The 16,820-nt window shown below is 38.8% G+C and overlaps 1 protein-coding gene across 3 annotated transcripts in view; it reads right to left on the reverse strand.

Annotated features, from left to right (window-relative positions):
- The window catches only part of Acbd6 (acyl-CoA binding domain containing 6), a 154,674-nt gene extending 140,354 nt beyond the window's left edge, over positions 1–14,320 (reverse strand). For all 3 annotated transcript variants that reach the window (XM_029561913.1, XM_008829739.3, XM_029561914.1), the window contains exons 1-3: positions 13,585–14,320; positions 7,881–7,945; positions 5,832–5,928 (exon numbers count right to left, since the gene is read on the reverse strand). In XM_029561913.1, coding sequence (XP_029417773.1) covers positions 5,832–5,928; positions 7,881–7,945; positions 13,585–13,806 — 384 coding nt within the window. In that variant the 5' untranslated portion in view covers positions 13,807–14,320. The remainder of the gene's footprint in view (positions 1–5,831; positions 5,929–7,880; positions 7,946–13,584) is intronic.
- Positions 14,321–16,820: the final 2,500 nt, after the last annotated feature.

The following is a 16,820-nucleotide window of genomic DNA, read 5'->3' on the forward strand; positions in this document are numbered from 1 at the left end:
ATTAAAGTAAATGGATTTAAATATGCACTACAGATTCCATAATAAGAATAAATCAGTGCTAAAATTCTTAATTTTGATAATTAAGGTATAATTATGTAAAAGGTCTGTGTTCTTAAGAAATAAACAAGCATTTAGTGGTAAATGGACATAATGTCTCCAATTTAAACAGTTTAGAAAAAAATATGCATATACGTGTGACATAGGTATATGGAGGAATGTGTAAACAGTGACAAAGCAAACATAACTGGTAAATCTAGATGAAGACCATACAGAAGTTCCTTGTACTATAGAAATTTCTTTTTTAATTATAATCAAAATTAAAGCTTAAACCTCCTCTACCAAAAATCAAATGAAGACAAAAGTGTTGTCTTGGGGCTAGAGAGATGGCTCAGTGGTTAGGACACTGGCAGCTCTTATAGAAGACCCAGGTTCAGTTCCCAGCACCCACCTGGTGGCAAACAACTGTCCATAAATCCAGTTCCAGGGGATCTGACACCATCTTCTGGCTTCCACAGGCATTGCATGCACAGGTGCACTTACATAACATGCAATAAAACACTCATGCACATAAAATAAAAATAAAATTTTAAAAAAGCTGCCTTGATATTACTTACTCACTGTTGAACACATTCTTGAAGATAAAACACAACAGAAAACAGGCAAAAAGGTGACATTAAGGTATACGTAGTTTTGACGAAGATTACTTGAATTTTTGTAAGTGTCCACAGTCATATGCACGTGGGGGCGTGTATGCGTGTGTGTATGTGTGTGTCTGTGTGCGTGCGTGCATGTCTATGTGTGTGCGTCTGTGTGTGTGTGTTTCCAATGGCAGGTGTAGTAAGGTTCTGACTCAGAGCTCAGTGCCATCATTTGTTACTTGTCAATTTTAAGCAAGTTAGTGAACCTCTCCTGCCTTAATTTCCTAACTTTTAAAATGCAGATAATAATATTTTCTAATTCTTATGATTTGTATGACAGTTTCAAAGGACCCACACATATAAACCTAAGTCCAATCAGAATATAAGTATTATTTCATTTTTTAGAAGCAAATATCAAGAGAAAAGTATTCTTTTCTATTTTGTTTTGATGTTGGAAATTGAACCTACGACCTTAGACTTGCTCAGGGGGTTCTCTAACATTAAGCTCACCCCTAGCCAATGAAATGATCTTTTAACTTAAATGATAACTAACTGAATGTCAAATCTCTCCTGATATTGAAGTTGTGATGTACCTCTTACCACCCTAAAAGCAAAGGAAAAAAAAGTCAAAAAAGGATCAGATCAGACTGTGTATAAAATCTAAAATGTATATACAAACTACACCTGCATACACAACTACCTACCTACACATACACATACCACAAAATGTATGTGAAACATAAAATTCCTGTTTACAAGATTCTAATGTTAAAATGATTCTAGAACAATATATTAAAAGAATTATATTCAATCCCCATCATCACCAACAAATAATAAAATTAAAAATAACCATGCCAGGAGTGGTGGCACACACCTTTAATCCCAGCACTCAGGAGGCAGAGAGGCAGGAGAATCTCTGTAAGTTCAAAGCCTACCTGGTCTACATAACAAGTTCCAGGCTAGCCAGGGCTATATAGTGACATCCTGTCCCAAAACAACAACAAAAATAACAATAATAAAAACCATTATAAGATGGTATTACATATTCTTTTATCATTAAACTTTTTAAATAATATATTAAAATTTTAAAAATACATTAAATTTAAAATTTATTATTTAAAGTATTGAATAATCATTAAAGAACATGAATGTCCCATTGATTCTGTCTGGCTTATTCAAATGCATGTTCAATAAGTGAGATTTAAAGATTTTTTTTTATTTATTATTATTTTTTTTTGGCCTTTTTTGAGACAGGGTCTTCCTGTAGCCCCAGCTGTCCTGGAACTCACTATGTAGACCAGGCTGGCCTTGAACTCACAGAGATCCGCCTGCCTCTGTCTCCCAAGTACTGTGATTAAAGGCATGCCCCACCATGCCTGGACTATTTTTTAATTTTTAAACATTTTTTAATGTGTATTAATGTTTTGCCTGCATGTATGTAAATGCATCTGTGCTGTGCAATGACTGTGGAGCCTGAAGAGAGCCTAGAACCTGGAGTTACAGACAGTTGTTATCTGCCATGTGGGTGCTGGGAACCAAACTCAAGTCCTCTGGAAAAAGTCAGTGCTCTTAACTACTGAGTCATCTCTCCAACCACAATTTAAAAAAAAAAAAAAAAAAAACTTCTGCATGAATGTGTGTGTGTGTGTGTGTGTGTGTGTACATGTGTGTGCACGCATGTGGGTACCTGCTGAGGCCAAAAGAGAACACCAGATTCACTGCAGCTGGAGTTACAGGCAATTGTGAGTCACCTGATGTGGGTTGGGAACCAAACTCTGATCCTCTGCAAGAGCAGCAAGTACTCTTAATCTCTAAGTCATCTCTGTAGCTTCAATAAGTGAGATTTAGGTATTTTTAAAAAGTACCTTAAGACTTGTTTGGATTTCATAAAGAAGAGCAACCCACCCCACCCAGCCTAGCTGAGAACCTGCTGGCATCTGGTAGCTTTTGAGAAAAGAAGAGTCAGTTTTTGTTAAGGGTGTGACCCTTGCTCAACCATAATCCAGGGTCCACACCCAGAGTATCTGGGCAACATACTGCATTCAATATAGGGAAAAAAAGAACACAAAATTGGGTGGGTAGAAAGGTGGGAGTATATCTAGGAAGAGTTGAGGGAGGGGAAAAAATGATCAAAATACATTGTATGAAGATCACAAAGAATAAAAATTTTTCAAAAAAGAACTATCTAATCATACAGAATCTGCAAGCATTTGTAAGAGTCACAGTTAATAGAATTTTACTGAATAATTACATTATTGAAACTAAAGAGAAAAAATAAAAATTTCTGTCGTGTATCAGAATTTGTATACACCTTCACAGGCCAAGAATCAGAACTAGTCAACTGTAAGCCAAAAGAGAAGAACTGAGACCAGAGTGACCAGGCCTGGAAGTACTCTACATAAAGTTACTTACTTCAAAGTTTATTTGTTTAAAAGCACTGTGCCACAGGCTGGAGAGATGGCTCAGCAGTTAAGGGCACTGGCTGTTCTTCCAGATGACCCTGGTTCGATTCCCAGTACCTACATAGTAGCTAACAACCAGTAGCTAATAACAACCAGTAACTAATAACTCCAGTACTAGGGGATTCTGAAGTTCTCTCTGACCTCTGTGGGCACTGCACTACATGAGTGCACTTACATACAAGCAGACAATACACTCACACACATAAAATAAAAATAATAATTGTTTTTTAAAGTACTGTGCCACATCTCTTCAGGCTGAGTTCAGTTCAGGGGGGCACCTATTTAATCACTGAATTTCAGATTTGAATCCTGCAGAGCCTTTAGGACATATGCATACATGAAGTCTTAGAAAAGATAATAAAATGGAAAATAGTGAATACTCATGTACATCACAAGGGGAGGGGGACTTTTCCATGACTTCCAAAGGCAGTGATATCATTGAAGTCTTTTTATTGCCACCCCTTACTCTTTGTACATCTAAGATACAGTTTACTAAGGCAAAATATATAATCTTTTGAGGTTCTGAACAAATCTTCAATTTTAAGTTTTTATTTTTCTAATTTATTTATTTATTTATTTATTTATTTATTTAATTTATTTAGGTCTTTTTGAGATAGGGTCTCCCTGTAGCCCTAGCTGGCCTGGAATTCACTATGTAGACCAGGCTGGCCTTGAACTCAGAGTGAGTTGGTCTCTGCCTCCCAAGTGCTGGGGTTAAAGGCATGCACCACGCCTGGCTTTTTCTTTTTGTTTTATGTGTATGGGTGGTTTGCCTGCATGTATGTAAGTGTATCACATGGGTGCAGTGCCTGCAGAAGTCACAAGAGGGCATTGGATTCCTTGGAACTGGAGTTACAGACGGGTGTTAGCTGCTATGTGGGTGTTGGGAATAGAACACAAGTCCTCTGGAAGAGGAGCCAATGCTCTTAACTGCTGAGCCATCTCTACAGCTCCAACTCTGCAATTTTAGATTCCATGATTGATGCAATAATTTTTTTTCACACTGGTAACAACTATGTGCCCATGAAAAAAATTATTGCAAAGCATGTAAAAGTTTTTAATTCATTCATTACTAAAAAGTTTGCCCAAAATATTTTTACTTAAAAAAATCATTTGCACTTGCATTCATTATGGTGCAACTTCTATCCTAAATAACACCTACTAACCAGGTTTTCAAAAACTATTTCAAGGGTCAGTGAGACCACTTACTTGGTAGAGGAGCCTGCCACCATACCTGACAACCTGAGCTTGATCCCCGAGACTCACATGGTGGAGAGAACTGACTTCCACAAGTCTTCTAACTCCCACCTGTGCTCCACCCACACAGGCACACACACAAAATAATAAGTAAATTTAATTAAAAATTGTTTTCAAAATAGTTCAAAGTAAAACAGCAACCCTATCTTTACTAAAATCTTTCTAGATGTCCTTTGATAAGTTTACCAGAAAGACAGGGTATATATAAGCAAACAGTACCCAATGCATCAATTACACAGTAATCTTCCATGAGATTCTCTTGCATTTATGTATTATTTGTTGTACTAGTAAACATATTATCTCATGTGTTTTCACATCTCTGTTATACTTTAAACTACATAACAGCAGAAACAATGTCTTATTTATCTTGTATCACTATCAACAAGTGTTTTAAATTTGCATAGAAAATACTCATGGGGCCAGGGCGTGGTGGTACACGCCTTTAATCCCAGCACTCCGGAAGCAGAGGCAGGTGGATCTCTGTGAGTTTGAGGCCAGCCTGGTCTCCATGGTGAATCCAGGACAGCTGGGGCTACAGGGAGACCCTGTCTCAAAAAGACAAAAAAAAAAAAAAAAAAAAAAAAAAAAAAAAAAAAAAAAAAAGAGAAATCCAAAAGAAGAGCTGGAGAGATGGCTCAGTGGTTAAGAGCATCTCCTATTCTTCAAAGGACCTGGGTCAGTGCCCCAGCACCTATGTGGCAGATAACACCCATCTGTAACTCCAGTTCCAGGAGATCCAACACCCTCTCCTGGCCTTCTCAGGCACCAGGCATGCATGTGATGTACTTACATACATGCAGGCAGAATACTCATACTGATAAAATTAATTTAAATTTTTTAAAAAAAATCTAAAAGAGGGGCTGGAGAGATGGCTTAGCAGTTAAGACCACTGGCTGCTTTTATAGAGGAGCTGGGTTTGATGGCGGCTAATAACTGTAACTCTAGTTCCAGGTAATCCAACACCCTCTTCTGACTTCCATGGGCTTTGCATGACCCGGGTGCACTTACACACATATAGGCAATACACTCATACACATAAAAACTAAAAGAAATTTTCTTTTCCCTAAGATGATGATGATCTCAAGATAAACTTCATTTTTAAAAATAAACAAGTTCTTACATGATTAACTTCTATTTCTTTTTTTCAACAAATTTTTAAAAATATTTTATTTTATTACTTGTTTTATGTCCCATGTTAGTGCTGGGAATTGAACCTTGGTCCTCTGCAAGAGTAGCCAGTGCTCTTAACCCATAAGCCATCTCTCCAGCCCCAACTTCTACTTCTAAAAATTCTCTACAAATCAAGACAAGTTCTCGGTATCAGTAACTGATTACTACTTAAGCAGTAGTAATCACAGATAAGTATTACAATTACCTTACAATCTTTTGATAAAGTAAAGCTTAAGACACGCTACTCAAGCCAAAGCTTAGTTTTAAGTATTTGAGAGAAAGGCAAATGGTTAGAAAGTCTTACCTGAGGATTCCAACTTGGATCTAATTTTTTAACTGCTGCAATATATTCCTGCATAGCTTGGCTGGGGCTTGAGCCACCAAGGGCTTTCCATGCTTCCCTACAGCACAGAATATGCAAAATGGGCTGTCATTAACTATACAAATTACAGAAACAGCATTTAAAAAAAATAGCATTTTGCTATGTAGCCCAGGCTGGCCCCAAACTGACAGTATTTCCACATCATAACATCCAGCTAGCACATTTCTTACTATTAAAATTTTACACATATATGCTAAGGGTCTTAGGACACAAAGATAATGAGCTACGCAAAGGAGAACCCTCTCTTTATGCATTTACATTGATATACAGCAGCATAAATGGTATCAACCTATCTGTTGAATTTTGCAAGATCACAAACTATGACAATCTAACATTTAGCCACTTTACCTAAGTCCAGTATTTTATTGAGACTGTATCATCTACAGACCAATAGAAGTACTTCCCATCTTATAAATTAGCAGGCAGCCAATCTTCCCTAGTTTTTCCCAGACAATTCTTTCTACTTTCAAGCAGGTTCTCTATTACCTAATCAACTATAAAACAGAATGCAGTTCCTAGAACTTCCTATTCAAGGAACAAAAGATCTTTCTGCAGGTTCTTTTTATATAAAAATTTGTTTATTATTTTTATTTATGTGTAAGTGTATCTGTGTGAGTTTATGTGCACCATGTGTGCATAGGTGCCAGTGGAGGCCAGAGGGCATGGGCTCCCTGGAACTAGAGTCACAGGCAGTTGTGAGCTGCCTGATGTGGATGCTGGGAGAACTTCAGTCCTCTATTGAGCCATCTCTCCAGCCCCCTTTCTGAGGTTTTCTAAATTTATTTTTACTGACTCTTGATAGTTCAAACTCAGGAATCATATAAATTGTATAACATGGAAACAGAATGTTCAGATTTGCCTGTCACAACAATGTCTTGTGTGACTTCATTTTCCCAAAAGGGGCCAATCGAGAGTCACATATAGCATTGAGTTATAGTTACCTTTAGCTTTCTCTTCCATATAATCATTTTTAAGAGTCAAAACCAAGTATTTTACAAAATACCACTCAATTTGGGTTTTTTACCTAAACAGTGTTTTTGCTAAAATGATTAATCAATCATGATTAAAAACAGATTAAATATTTTGGCAAGACCAATAAGCAGGTGGCAAGTCCCTTACAATGCATCAACCTGGGGACACATGATGTCAGCTTGCCCCATCACTAACATGATCGATGAGTAGGTAATAGCAATACCTGCCAATTTCTCCTTCAGTAATTAATGGCAGCTGCAAAATCTAAGCATTTTTTAGTTGCTTAGAATGGATAAATAGGGAGCATGTAAGGAAAAAAAATCATGAAGGTATAAGATTTCACAAAACACAAGTCACAGTAAAAGTTACATGTAGGTTTTCTCTAGACTAGTAATAAACTGTCCCCCAAACTGTTTATCGACAGAGAAGAAAACTTGTACCAGAGTGTAAATCAAAGCACTGAGAACATCCTACATGTTAAAAAACAAAATGTCTTCTGAACTATAGAGTATGGTTAGTGGCCTTAAGTGACTTATGTCCAGGTTCAAGTTCTAACTCCTTACTGCTGGGTAACAGACAGTTGCCAAATAGGCCACTGTCCAGAGGCCATATTTTGTATAGGGCAGTGTTAGAATATATGTCCTTTTTTCTTCCAATCTCTTTGCTTTCTCAAAGATGCCTCTAAATGGGAAAGTAGTAATTGACTACAGGCTATTATAGGAGGAAAAAAATTTTAAGAAATGAAAAAGCAAAATGAGTTTTCTCGCAGGAATGTACATTCTCTATGAACTACCTATATACCAATGTCAATGTCAAAGAGTCCTTTAGGAGACTTAGCTAAAAGCAGATTCTTTTAATCCCTCTCCCAACCACCTGTCATTAGCAGTCGACATCAGACAGAGATTAATATAAAAATAATTCTTTAATCTGCTCACCTCTAATTCCTAAACCCCTAAGTCATTTCCAATAACCTTATTAAAGATTCCAAGAATTCCTTACCATTTTTGCTTTCCTTCAAAATCAAAGAAGTTTGGCTTAGGAATATTGCAATTTCCAACTTTGACCTAGATGAAGAAGGGGAAAAAATCAATTTATTTTTCTAAAAAAGTCTAAGAACTTACTCTTTTCAAATTTATTATATATGCTTAGTAACGACAGATTAGAAAATATTTGCATATTTATAGATTAACAAAATTTAACATTCTTTACAAAAGCAGAAAAAAAATCAAGGAAAGAGGGGATTAGATGGTAAGAACCAGATGATTTCAGTGAAACAGAGTTTTCTGGACAACAGGGCAGTTTTACATAGAAATTCACAGTAGTGATAGCATTCCCAAGATCTGTATAAACTCAAGTCAGACAAAAATCCCTGCAGGAAGGGGGTAGGCAAGGAGGGTGTGGGAAGCCTCATCCCTAGCTGAGGAGTTATTAGTAACTGATACTGGCCAGGAGAAAGTTTTCTTTAAAGGTGTGACCGTGGGTAGGTTGACTACTCTTCAGGGGATGGACCCACACCCAAAAATATTTGTGGAACACAACTTGGATTACATGAACTTTAAAAAAAAAAAAAAAAGAACACAAATAGGGAGGGGTACAAATGTGGGGAAGATCTGAGAGGAGATGGGAGAGGAGAGTTGAATACGATCAAAATACATTGTATGAAATCCTCAAAGAATTAATAAAAACGTTTTTAATCCAAACAATCCAAAATGGATTTAAAAAGACTAATTCTTTAAGAAAATGAAAAGACAAGTCACAAAAAATATTTGCAAAAGACATATCTAGCTGAGTGTAGTAGTGTATGCCTTTAATCTCAGCACTCAGGAGGCAGAGGCAAGCAGATCTCTGTGAGTAGCCTGCTCTACATAGTAAGTTCCAGGCCAGCCAAAGATACACAGTGAAACTGTCTTAAAAAAACAAAGAATAATCAAAACAAAGCAAAACAAAACACACACATACACACACACACGAGCAACTTTGGCTTACTGCACAAAATAACTGTTAAGCAATACCGTAAAACAGAAAAATAATATGAGGGACAAATAATTGTATTCCTAAACTAGTAGACTAGTTAATAGACAAATTATAAATATAATTATGTCTTTAGTGGCATTACAATAGAATTTTGATTTTTATTTATATTATTGTGTATGATGTTTATATGTGGGTACACATGCCATGGCTTGTATGTAGAAGTCAGAGTAAGTTCTCTCCTTCCACCTTTACAGGGTTCCAGGGACTGAACTAAAGTTGTCAGGTTTGTGCAACAAGTGGCCATTTCACCGGCCACCTATAATGAAATTTTTTAAACAACTTTTTTTAAAACAATTTTTTAACAACTTTAAAGTTCAATTTTCAGAATTCATATACTGTTTCTTCATAATCATTTTCATAAAAACTACTGGCATTTTAGCTTTCCCAAATTCCAGGACAAAATGTACTATTTTAAAAGCACCCTACTATATAAATTTAGATGTCAAAAGCCATACAAAAAAAAGTTCAGAGTTTCAACAATAATTTAAATCCTATCTATTCCACAATAATCTCTTATTTGTGGTCAACAATTTTTTATTTTTTGTTTTTCAGACAGGGTCTCATGTAGCCCAAGCTGGCCTTGAACTTCTGAATCAACTGCTGTTTTTCAAGGGCTGGGATTACAGGTGTTTACCACCACAGCTGACTCTATACTTTTAGTGCTCAAGTAACGTTTGTAGCTAAATTATAGGTTATTTTCACTGTGACTATGCAAAAATGAAATTCATACAGGTACAGAATTCAGCCCGACTGCTATTGCCAAAAGGAATCTCCCTTTCTTAGACCTCTTAATAGCAGTTATTCTATTTCCCTCACGGCACTTTCACATTTTCTACCTTGTATCAGAATGTTCTGTGTATTTTTCTCTAAGAAACTATTTTAAACTCAAAACCCAGAGCACCTGTTTGCTTCTCAAGAGACCTTTCCATGATCCCCAACAATGCTTGCATATTCAAATTTTGCTAAAACTAAATTGTTGTCGCCTGGTGTGGTTGTGCACACCTTTAATCCCAGTACTAGGGAGGCAAAGGCAAGCAAATCTCTATGAATTTGAGGCCAACCTGGTCTACATAGAGTTCCAGGCCAGCTGGGGCTACAGGAAGACCCTGTCTCAAAAAGACTGAAACAACAACAACAAAAACTAAATTGCTGTCTTCATTTAACCAGACCCATCTACTCATCCCCTTCCACATTTCTGGTTCTGCGCTTTGCCCTTATATTCCATCACATGAAATACCTTCTTTTCTCTCAGCTTTTCAAATTGTTATCTCTAATCCCATCTTGCTCAAAACTTGGATTCTAAAGAGCCTTTCAGTCTACAATCATTTCATCTACCATATAGACAGTATATGAGAGACCATGTGACTTCTGCAAATATCTTCCTTTTAAAAGGAAGGAAAGTAAGGCTGGTGTGACAGTTCACCAGGTAAAGTGCTTGCCATGCAGGACTGACAATCTGGGTTCGATCCCTGGAACCCATGGTGGAAGGAAAGAACCGACCCAAAAGTTGGCCACCGACCTCCACAACGTGCTCTGTATCACACATATGCACACAGACAAATACAGAAAAAATAAATAAAACTAACAAACATAAAAGAAAGCTGGTCCTCCTCTTTCCCTTTGGCTTAGGTTGAACCTATAAGGTGTTACTGAGCCTCTCCGGTCATAGAAAAGGAACTTGATATTCTGTGTGTGTGTGTTTTCCTGAAGCAGCGTCTCCCTGTAGCCCCAGCTGGCCTGGAACTTGCTATGTAGACCAGGCTAGCCTTGAATTCACAGAGATCCACCTGCCTCTGACTCCCAAGTGCTGGGACTAAAAGTGTGGCATTGTCATGCCTGGCCTGGAAGAAGAACTTGAGATAGGGGTTCTTAAACTTTTGGGTCATATGATCTCTTTACAGTCTTAGAAATGAAAGACCCCAAAGAGCTTTTAAGTATATTTTAAGTTTTTTTTTTAATCTGTATGTGTGTTTATCTATGTATATGCATGTGAGTGCAGGGAACAAAACTCAGGCCTTTTGCATGAGCAGTAAGAGCTCTTAACCACTGAGCCATCTCTCGAGGCCTGTACCTATGAATTGTATCTACCAGTCTTTACATATTCAAAATTAGATCATGAGCTAAGGAGAGAGGTCAGTGGTTAAAGTGCTTGCCTTGTAAGTGTGACGAACAGAGTTCAGATCACGAGAATCCACGTAAATGCCAAGTGGGCATGGCATTCCCTGTTAATTCCAGAGACAGGGGCTCCCCAGAGCAAGCTGTCTAACTAAACTAGTTATATTGGCCAACTCTGGTGTAAAGGAGACTTGCCTCAATGAATAAAGTGAAGGGCCATCAAGGAAGACTATGTCTACTGTGGTCCGCCATACACATGCGTACATACTCACACGTGCACCCACACATATGTGAACACACACACATGCATGCACACCACTCAAAAACACACACGAGAAAAAAGAAATTAGATCTTTAAAAATTGTATTAATTTATTTTCAAATAGTAAATCTAGTACGTGCTAATAGTAAATAACAAAATATTATGAAAAATACAAATTCTAGACAAAAAAATTAGTGAGAAGAATGGCTCCACTTTATATTTTGAAGAGTCTCTTTACTGTTTGGCACAGCTGTATCATATTCTGCATCTAACCTACTATTCTGTGTTGGCTTGGAAGAAGTATATGAAGAATTTCAGTTTCACACAGATACACTGTTATAAACGAGAGAGGTATTTTGATAGCATTTTCCAAATAATTGTAGCTATTCTTTTACACTACCCCAAAATTCAACAAATGGTAGTTTCTTCAAGGTCATTTATGATATAGACTCTCAATTTTTATATAGTTACACTGACAAATCTGAATGGATTGTTTCCTTATACTAATTTTTAATATTAGCCCATAAAATATTTAGAGAAGATCTCACTTGAGTCATTCAGATTTCCCAAATATTGGTATACTTCATGATACATCAGCAAACATTCACATTCATTACTGTCACCTCTTAGCCCCTCAAAAGCCCTCATAAGTACTGGGAAACATTAAGCTCATGGTGGCAGGCAGATTCTTTCAAACTTCTAATTCTTACTTGACAACTCAAATGTTATCACTGGCAAAAAATATTTACAATTGTATTCCAGGCTCACTTCTTTCACTTTCAAGAAACTACCTGCCAAACACCCCAAATCTAAACAGAGTTTATATAAGATTTTGTTAAGTAAAATTATATCCTATGGAAAAAGTACATGTTCAGTTTACAACTCTGAAATTACAGGTGAGTTTGTCCTCAAAATCACTAATGCAATTCCATATGCAACACAAGCACCTTGTGTGTACCTCCCATTTCATTGTCCAAAATGTTAAACAGGACTTAAGCCTGCAGCTACCTCTTAGGTCACATTAACTTAAGGTCATAATAATCATTGGTCCTCAAAAGAAGCTTCAACTCTAGCACATTTAGTTTAAGAATACAAGGGGGTGGGCCAGCAAGATGGCTCAGTGGGTCAAGGCACTTTCTGCCAAGCCTGACAACCTGAGTTCAATCCCTGGGACCCACATGCTGGAAGGGGAGAACTAACTCCTGAAAGGTGGCCTACAACCTCCACACATGCACTATGGCTCAAATGCATGCACACATACACATACACAGACACGCACACACACACACACACACACACACACAAATGTAATAAGAAGCAGTACTCAAAACTACTTTTAAAGCATGTATATATGGGGAAAATATAACTATACCAAGAGGCAATTTTAATAAAATAAAAGGAGCTATTATCCATAACTTCATTTCATTCAGCATTCCAAAGAGCTGGAGTTTTCCTGAGCTGTTATTTAACACCCATGAACAATTTTTCTCGTTTACACCTACATTCCTTAAATACTTTGCAAGTCTCTTAAGGGCAAGTGTCACGACAGTTTTTCGTCTTTGTAGTCTCTGTAGACATGACACCAAGTGTTCTGCTGAACAGTATGTGTTGACTTTGATAAAGCAATTTTTTTTTCTCTCTGGTGCCTAACCAATGATTCTTTGATAAATTAGTCTTATATAAGTAACTCACACATTTCCATATTTTCTGGTAAAGTTCAGTCTTAAAATCAGAAACTATCATTTAGTTCTGATCTATCCATATGCCTTTCTCTGGGGCTTTTTGTTTGCAAAAGATAATGATCAAGTGATTCAACGGTTGCCAACATGGAGACCTTTACCAAAAAGGGGGGAAGGGATTATTTTATCTGATGTTTATAATTATGTCTAACAGAAACATTCAGCCAAAACATGTCAAATACTTAAGAGTCTTAAAATCACAATAGTAATGTTTTTATCATTATACTACTCTCTTAAATCTCAAAATTTTTATTAACATATTTACTGTCATCTGCCCTTTGGAAACTGCAAGTGACAACTCTTAGGTTATCATCCTCATTTCGTACAGGCTCCGAGGTTAGTAAAGTGCAAGATCGCTAAGCAGAGAACAATCAGAATCATTCGTGGGATAGCGGACAGGTATTTTCCAGGTCCAGAACGATGTTAATCTCCAGCGTCAAAAAACTAAAATAGCACAAACATAAACTTCATCCCACCCGGCCATTAAGCACGCACATTTTGCTACAAGTTTAGGGAGGAAGCCTATGCCTGTCTTATCCACCCTTTCCTTTTACCTGCTTGAACCTGGCATACAGGTACAAGAGCTGCTCCCTGCTGGCCAACTGAATCAGGCTTTGGACGTGCGCGGCAGCCCTCTCAAACTGCTCTGCCAGGCTCCTGGACGCCTCGGTCTCGGGGCTCTGGGGGGACTCCATGCCACGAGAGTCGTCCCCAGAGCTCAATTCCCCACCACTGTCGCCCGTGGTGGCTCCGGCGGGTAGGGACGGCGTGGCCATGTCCCCTCGTCGGGCAGCGTGGACGCGGTCCTCCGGCCTGGCTGCACTCGCGATGGGCAGCGAGGAAAGGAGCGGGATGAAGCGGGCTCTCCAGACGCTCCCCCGGGTTACTCTACGCTCGGCCCTCCCAGTCTCTGCTCTCCCTGGATGCCGGGTCCTCCGGCTTCCCTCCGTCGGACACAGCGCCCGGCCTCGCTTGCGGTCACTCCAACGGCACTGGGGTCGGGAAGCTGTAGCACTGGGAGGTGAGGGGAAGCGGACGCCCCGCGGAGAGACACCCGGACCACCGTCTGGGCGGGGGATTGGGGGTGGAGCGAGGGCACGCGCCGGGCACCACGCGCCCCGCCTACTGCGCACGCCCTGGGCCCTACCGGATCACCCTCCCCAGAGGGAACTCCTGGGGCCTCTCGAACGCGATGCTGGTTGGAGAACCTGGCCTCAGATATAAGGATGTTCGTTCATCCTTCCTTGGAAATTCAGCCTCTAACTCCGGAACTCCTCCGGATAGGCCAACGTGGGAGGGGGAAGGAGGCGGTCCATTCAGTAGTGCAGCTGCAGGAGCGGAGTCGCAGGAAACCGAGATGAGGACAAAGGTTCCGCCTGTTCCTAAGTACCCGAATTGGTGTGACGTGGGCGCCTCAGGCAGCCTGCGTGCCCATCTGTTGCCCGGGAGCTTGGCTCTGTTATGACTAGCTAGTGAACTACTGGGAGATGGGGTCTTCACTGCCCTACGGTGTGACTAAATTGTCAAATGACACCTCTTCATGTCTTATTTTCCATACCTGCTGACCCCTGGTCGCCCAGGGTTCTGAGAAGAGGCTTAACTAAACACGCACACACACACACACACACACACACACACACACACACACACACGTGTGGAGGGAAAAATTTGGGACCATCTGATCGCAACCCTTGGCTGCTATGCTTCACAGACACATTAAAGTAAACCGAAAAGTACCACATAGTTTTACCCTAAAGGAGCAGATCTTTTCCAGAATGATGCTAATCGCCAGCACACAGTTAAGGAGAAAAACAACACATAGGAAAACTTCATTACATGTAGCCATCAACCATGCACATTTTAGAAAACGCCTGTGCAAGGCGTTTCTCCCTGCAAGGACTTGAGGACCTCGCTGGTGGGACACTGCTCTCAGTTTTTGTGTATTATATATACACATTATTGAAAGAGTTGACATTTATGAGTTGTATTATGTCCTAAACACTATCTTTTAAACCATTAATGTATATTCATTTACCACTCAAAACACCAATAAGCACAAGAATGGTACAAAGAGTTACAAACAATGGTTATTAGCCATTTGGGATTAAGCTTTTGACAGGTAGAGGGTGGACAAGATGAGGGAACAAAGAAACCAGAGAAAGGCGAAAACTCATATCTTCAGTCTAACGCTCTCTTTCCGCTATTTCTGCGACTAAAACTCTTATCTGTATTCAACAAACATTCACTGAGTACGCGTAGAGAATGGTTCCGTTATTAGTCAGTCCCTCCTCTCAAGGAATACCTAATGGCCAAATTCATGCAATTAAATGTAATAGCAAGAACTTATTGAGCCTGTTAAATTTTGAAGGTCTTAATCCTTACTGCATGAAATAAGTACTGTTATTTCTGTTTTACACCTAGGAGTTCAATAAAGTGATTAAACAACTTGCCCAAGGCTGCTCAGGTCATAAGTGAAAGAGTAAGGAAAAAGTCAAAACTTGTATGCCAGAGGTTAGTCTGAATGGAGGGTGGTAAGAGAATATGAACCTGAAGGGTAAACTGAAGGGGAGATGCATGGACTTTTATATCTCTCTATCTCTGGAATTTTTTTAAAATAAATTTTTTAAAATAATAATGCATATAAGGTGTTTTGATCAAATCCATGCCCACTTCCTCCCCTCCAACTCCTCCCATTTCTCCCCATCACTTTTTTTGATAACTTCATGTACTCTTTCTTCTTCTTTTATTTACTTATTTTTTAATGGGGCTTTTGGCTACTCTAACAGTCCCCCCTCTGAAGAGATAACCCTAAAATCTTTTAAGGATTAGATAAAAGAGCCCAAATATTTTCAACATTTTTGGCTTTTGGAACAGAGTGTGTTGCTAAAATGCCCAAGGACATTGTGAGTTTTAGCCAAGAAACTTGCTAATTTTCTTTGGGGTCTTTTTACCCTAACTTCCAAGCCAATTCCTACCTCCTGTTCTTATCACACCATCATCTGACGAGGTTACCCAAACTGCCAATAGGGAAGCAGGATGCAGACCACTCTAGCTTCTACCATGCTGAACAGGGATACAGGGTGAGGTAATCAGAGTACCCCTTCAGTGGGTCTATCTAAAAGACTCCCAACTTGCATAACTCTTATCTCGAGGAGGAAAAGAAAGTCTTTGCATCCTGAATAGGAGATGTGAAGGAGAAGTAAAGGCAAGAGTAATTAGTATTGCAAGTTCTAGACAGGGAACTACAAAAAAGTCAGAACAGGGCAATTTTCAAATGTTCACGTGAGAGTCCATTGGAATTTCTTGACCAGGACTTCCAAAAGCATCCCTCTATTGGGTTCCTCCTCATTTTTCTTTTGTCTTCTAAGGCTGGACTCTAGAGTGATGGCTTCAGGATTTGCTTTCAGGTATTTTGATAGCTGTTGGAGTGGTTAGAATCAGTATCAGTTCCCTCTCAAAGGCTCCTAGATAGGGGGAGAAAACAAATTTAACCATCATTTTAGAATAGTTGGTTGTCTCCCTTAGCTACAGGTGTATACTACAGTTGGAGACCAAGATTTGAAGTCTTACATCTGAGCAGCACTTTCTGGTTAGGAACAAAATCATCAATGAGAAACAATTGTCTAAATATTTTTTTTGCAACAAAACTAAAGTCTTTTTATTTATTTTTTTCCTTTTTCCAGTTAATTATTTATTTAATAACCACATACTTAGAAGAAGCATTTCATTACAACAGCATTGACATATTCAATAACAATTTCCAGAGCTAAGATGCATCTCTTTCAAAATT

The sequence above is a fragment of the Nannospalax galili genome, unplaced genomic scaffold, assembly GCF_000622305.1.
Source record: "Nannospalax galili isolate Female #2095 unplaced genomic scaffold, S.galili_v1.0 scaffold294, whole genome shotgun sequence".
In the NCBI taxonomy this organism is placed as follows: domain Eukaryota; kingdom Metazoa; phylum Chordata; class Mammalia; order Rodentia; family Spalacidae; genus Nannospalax; species Nannospalax galili.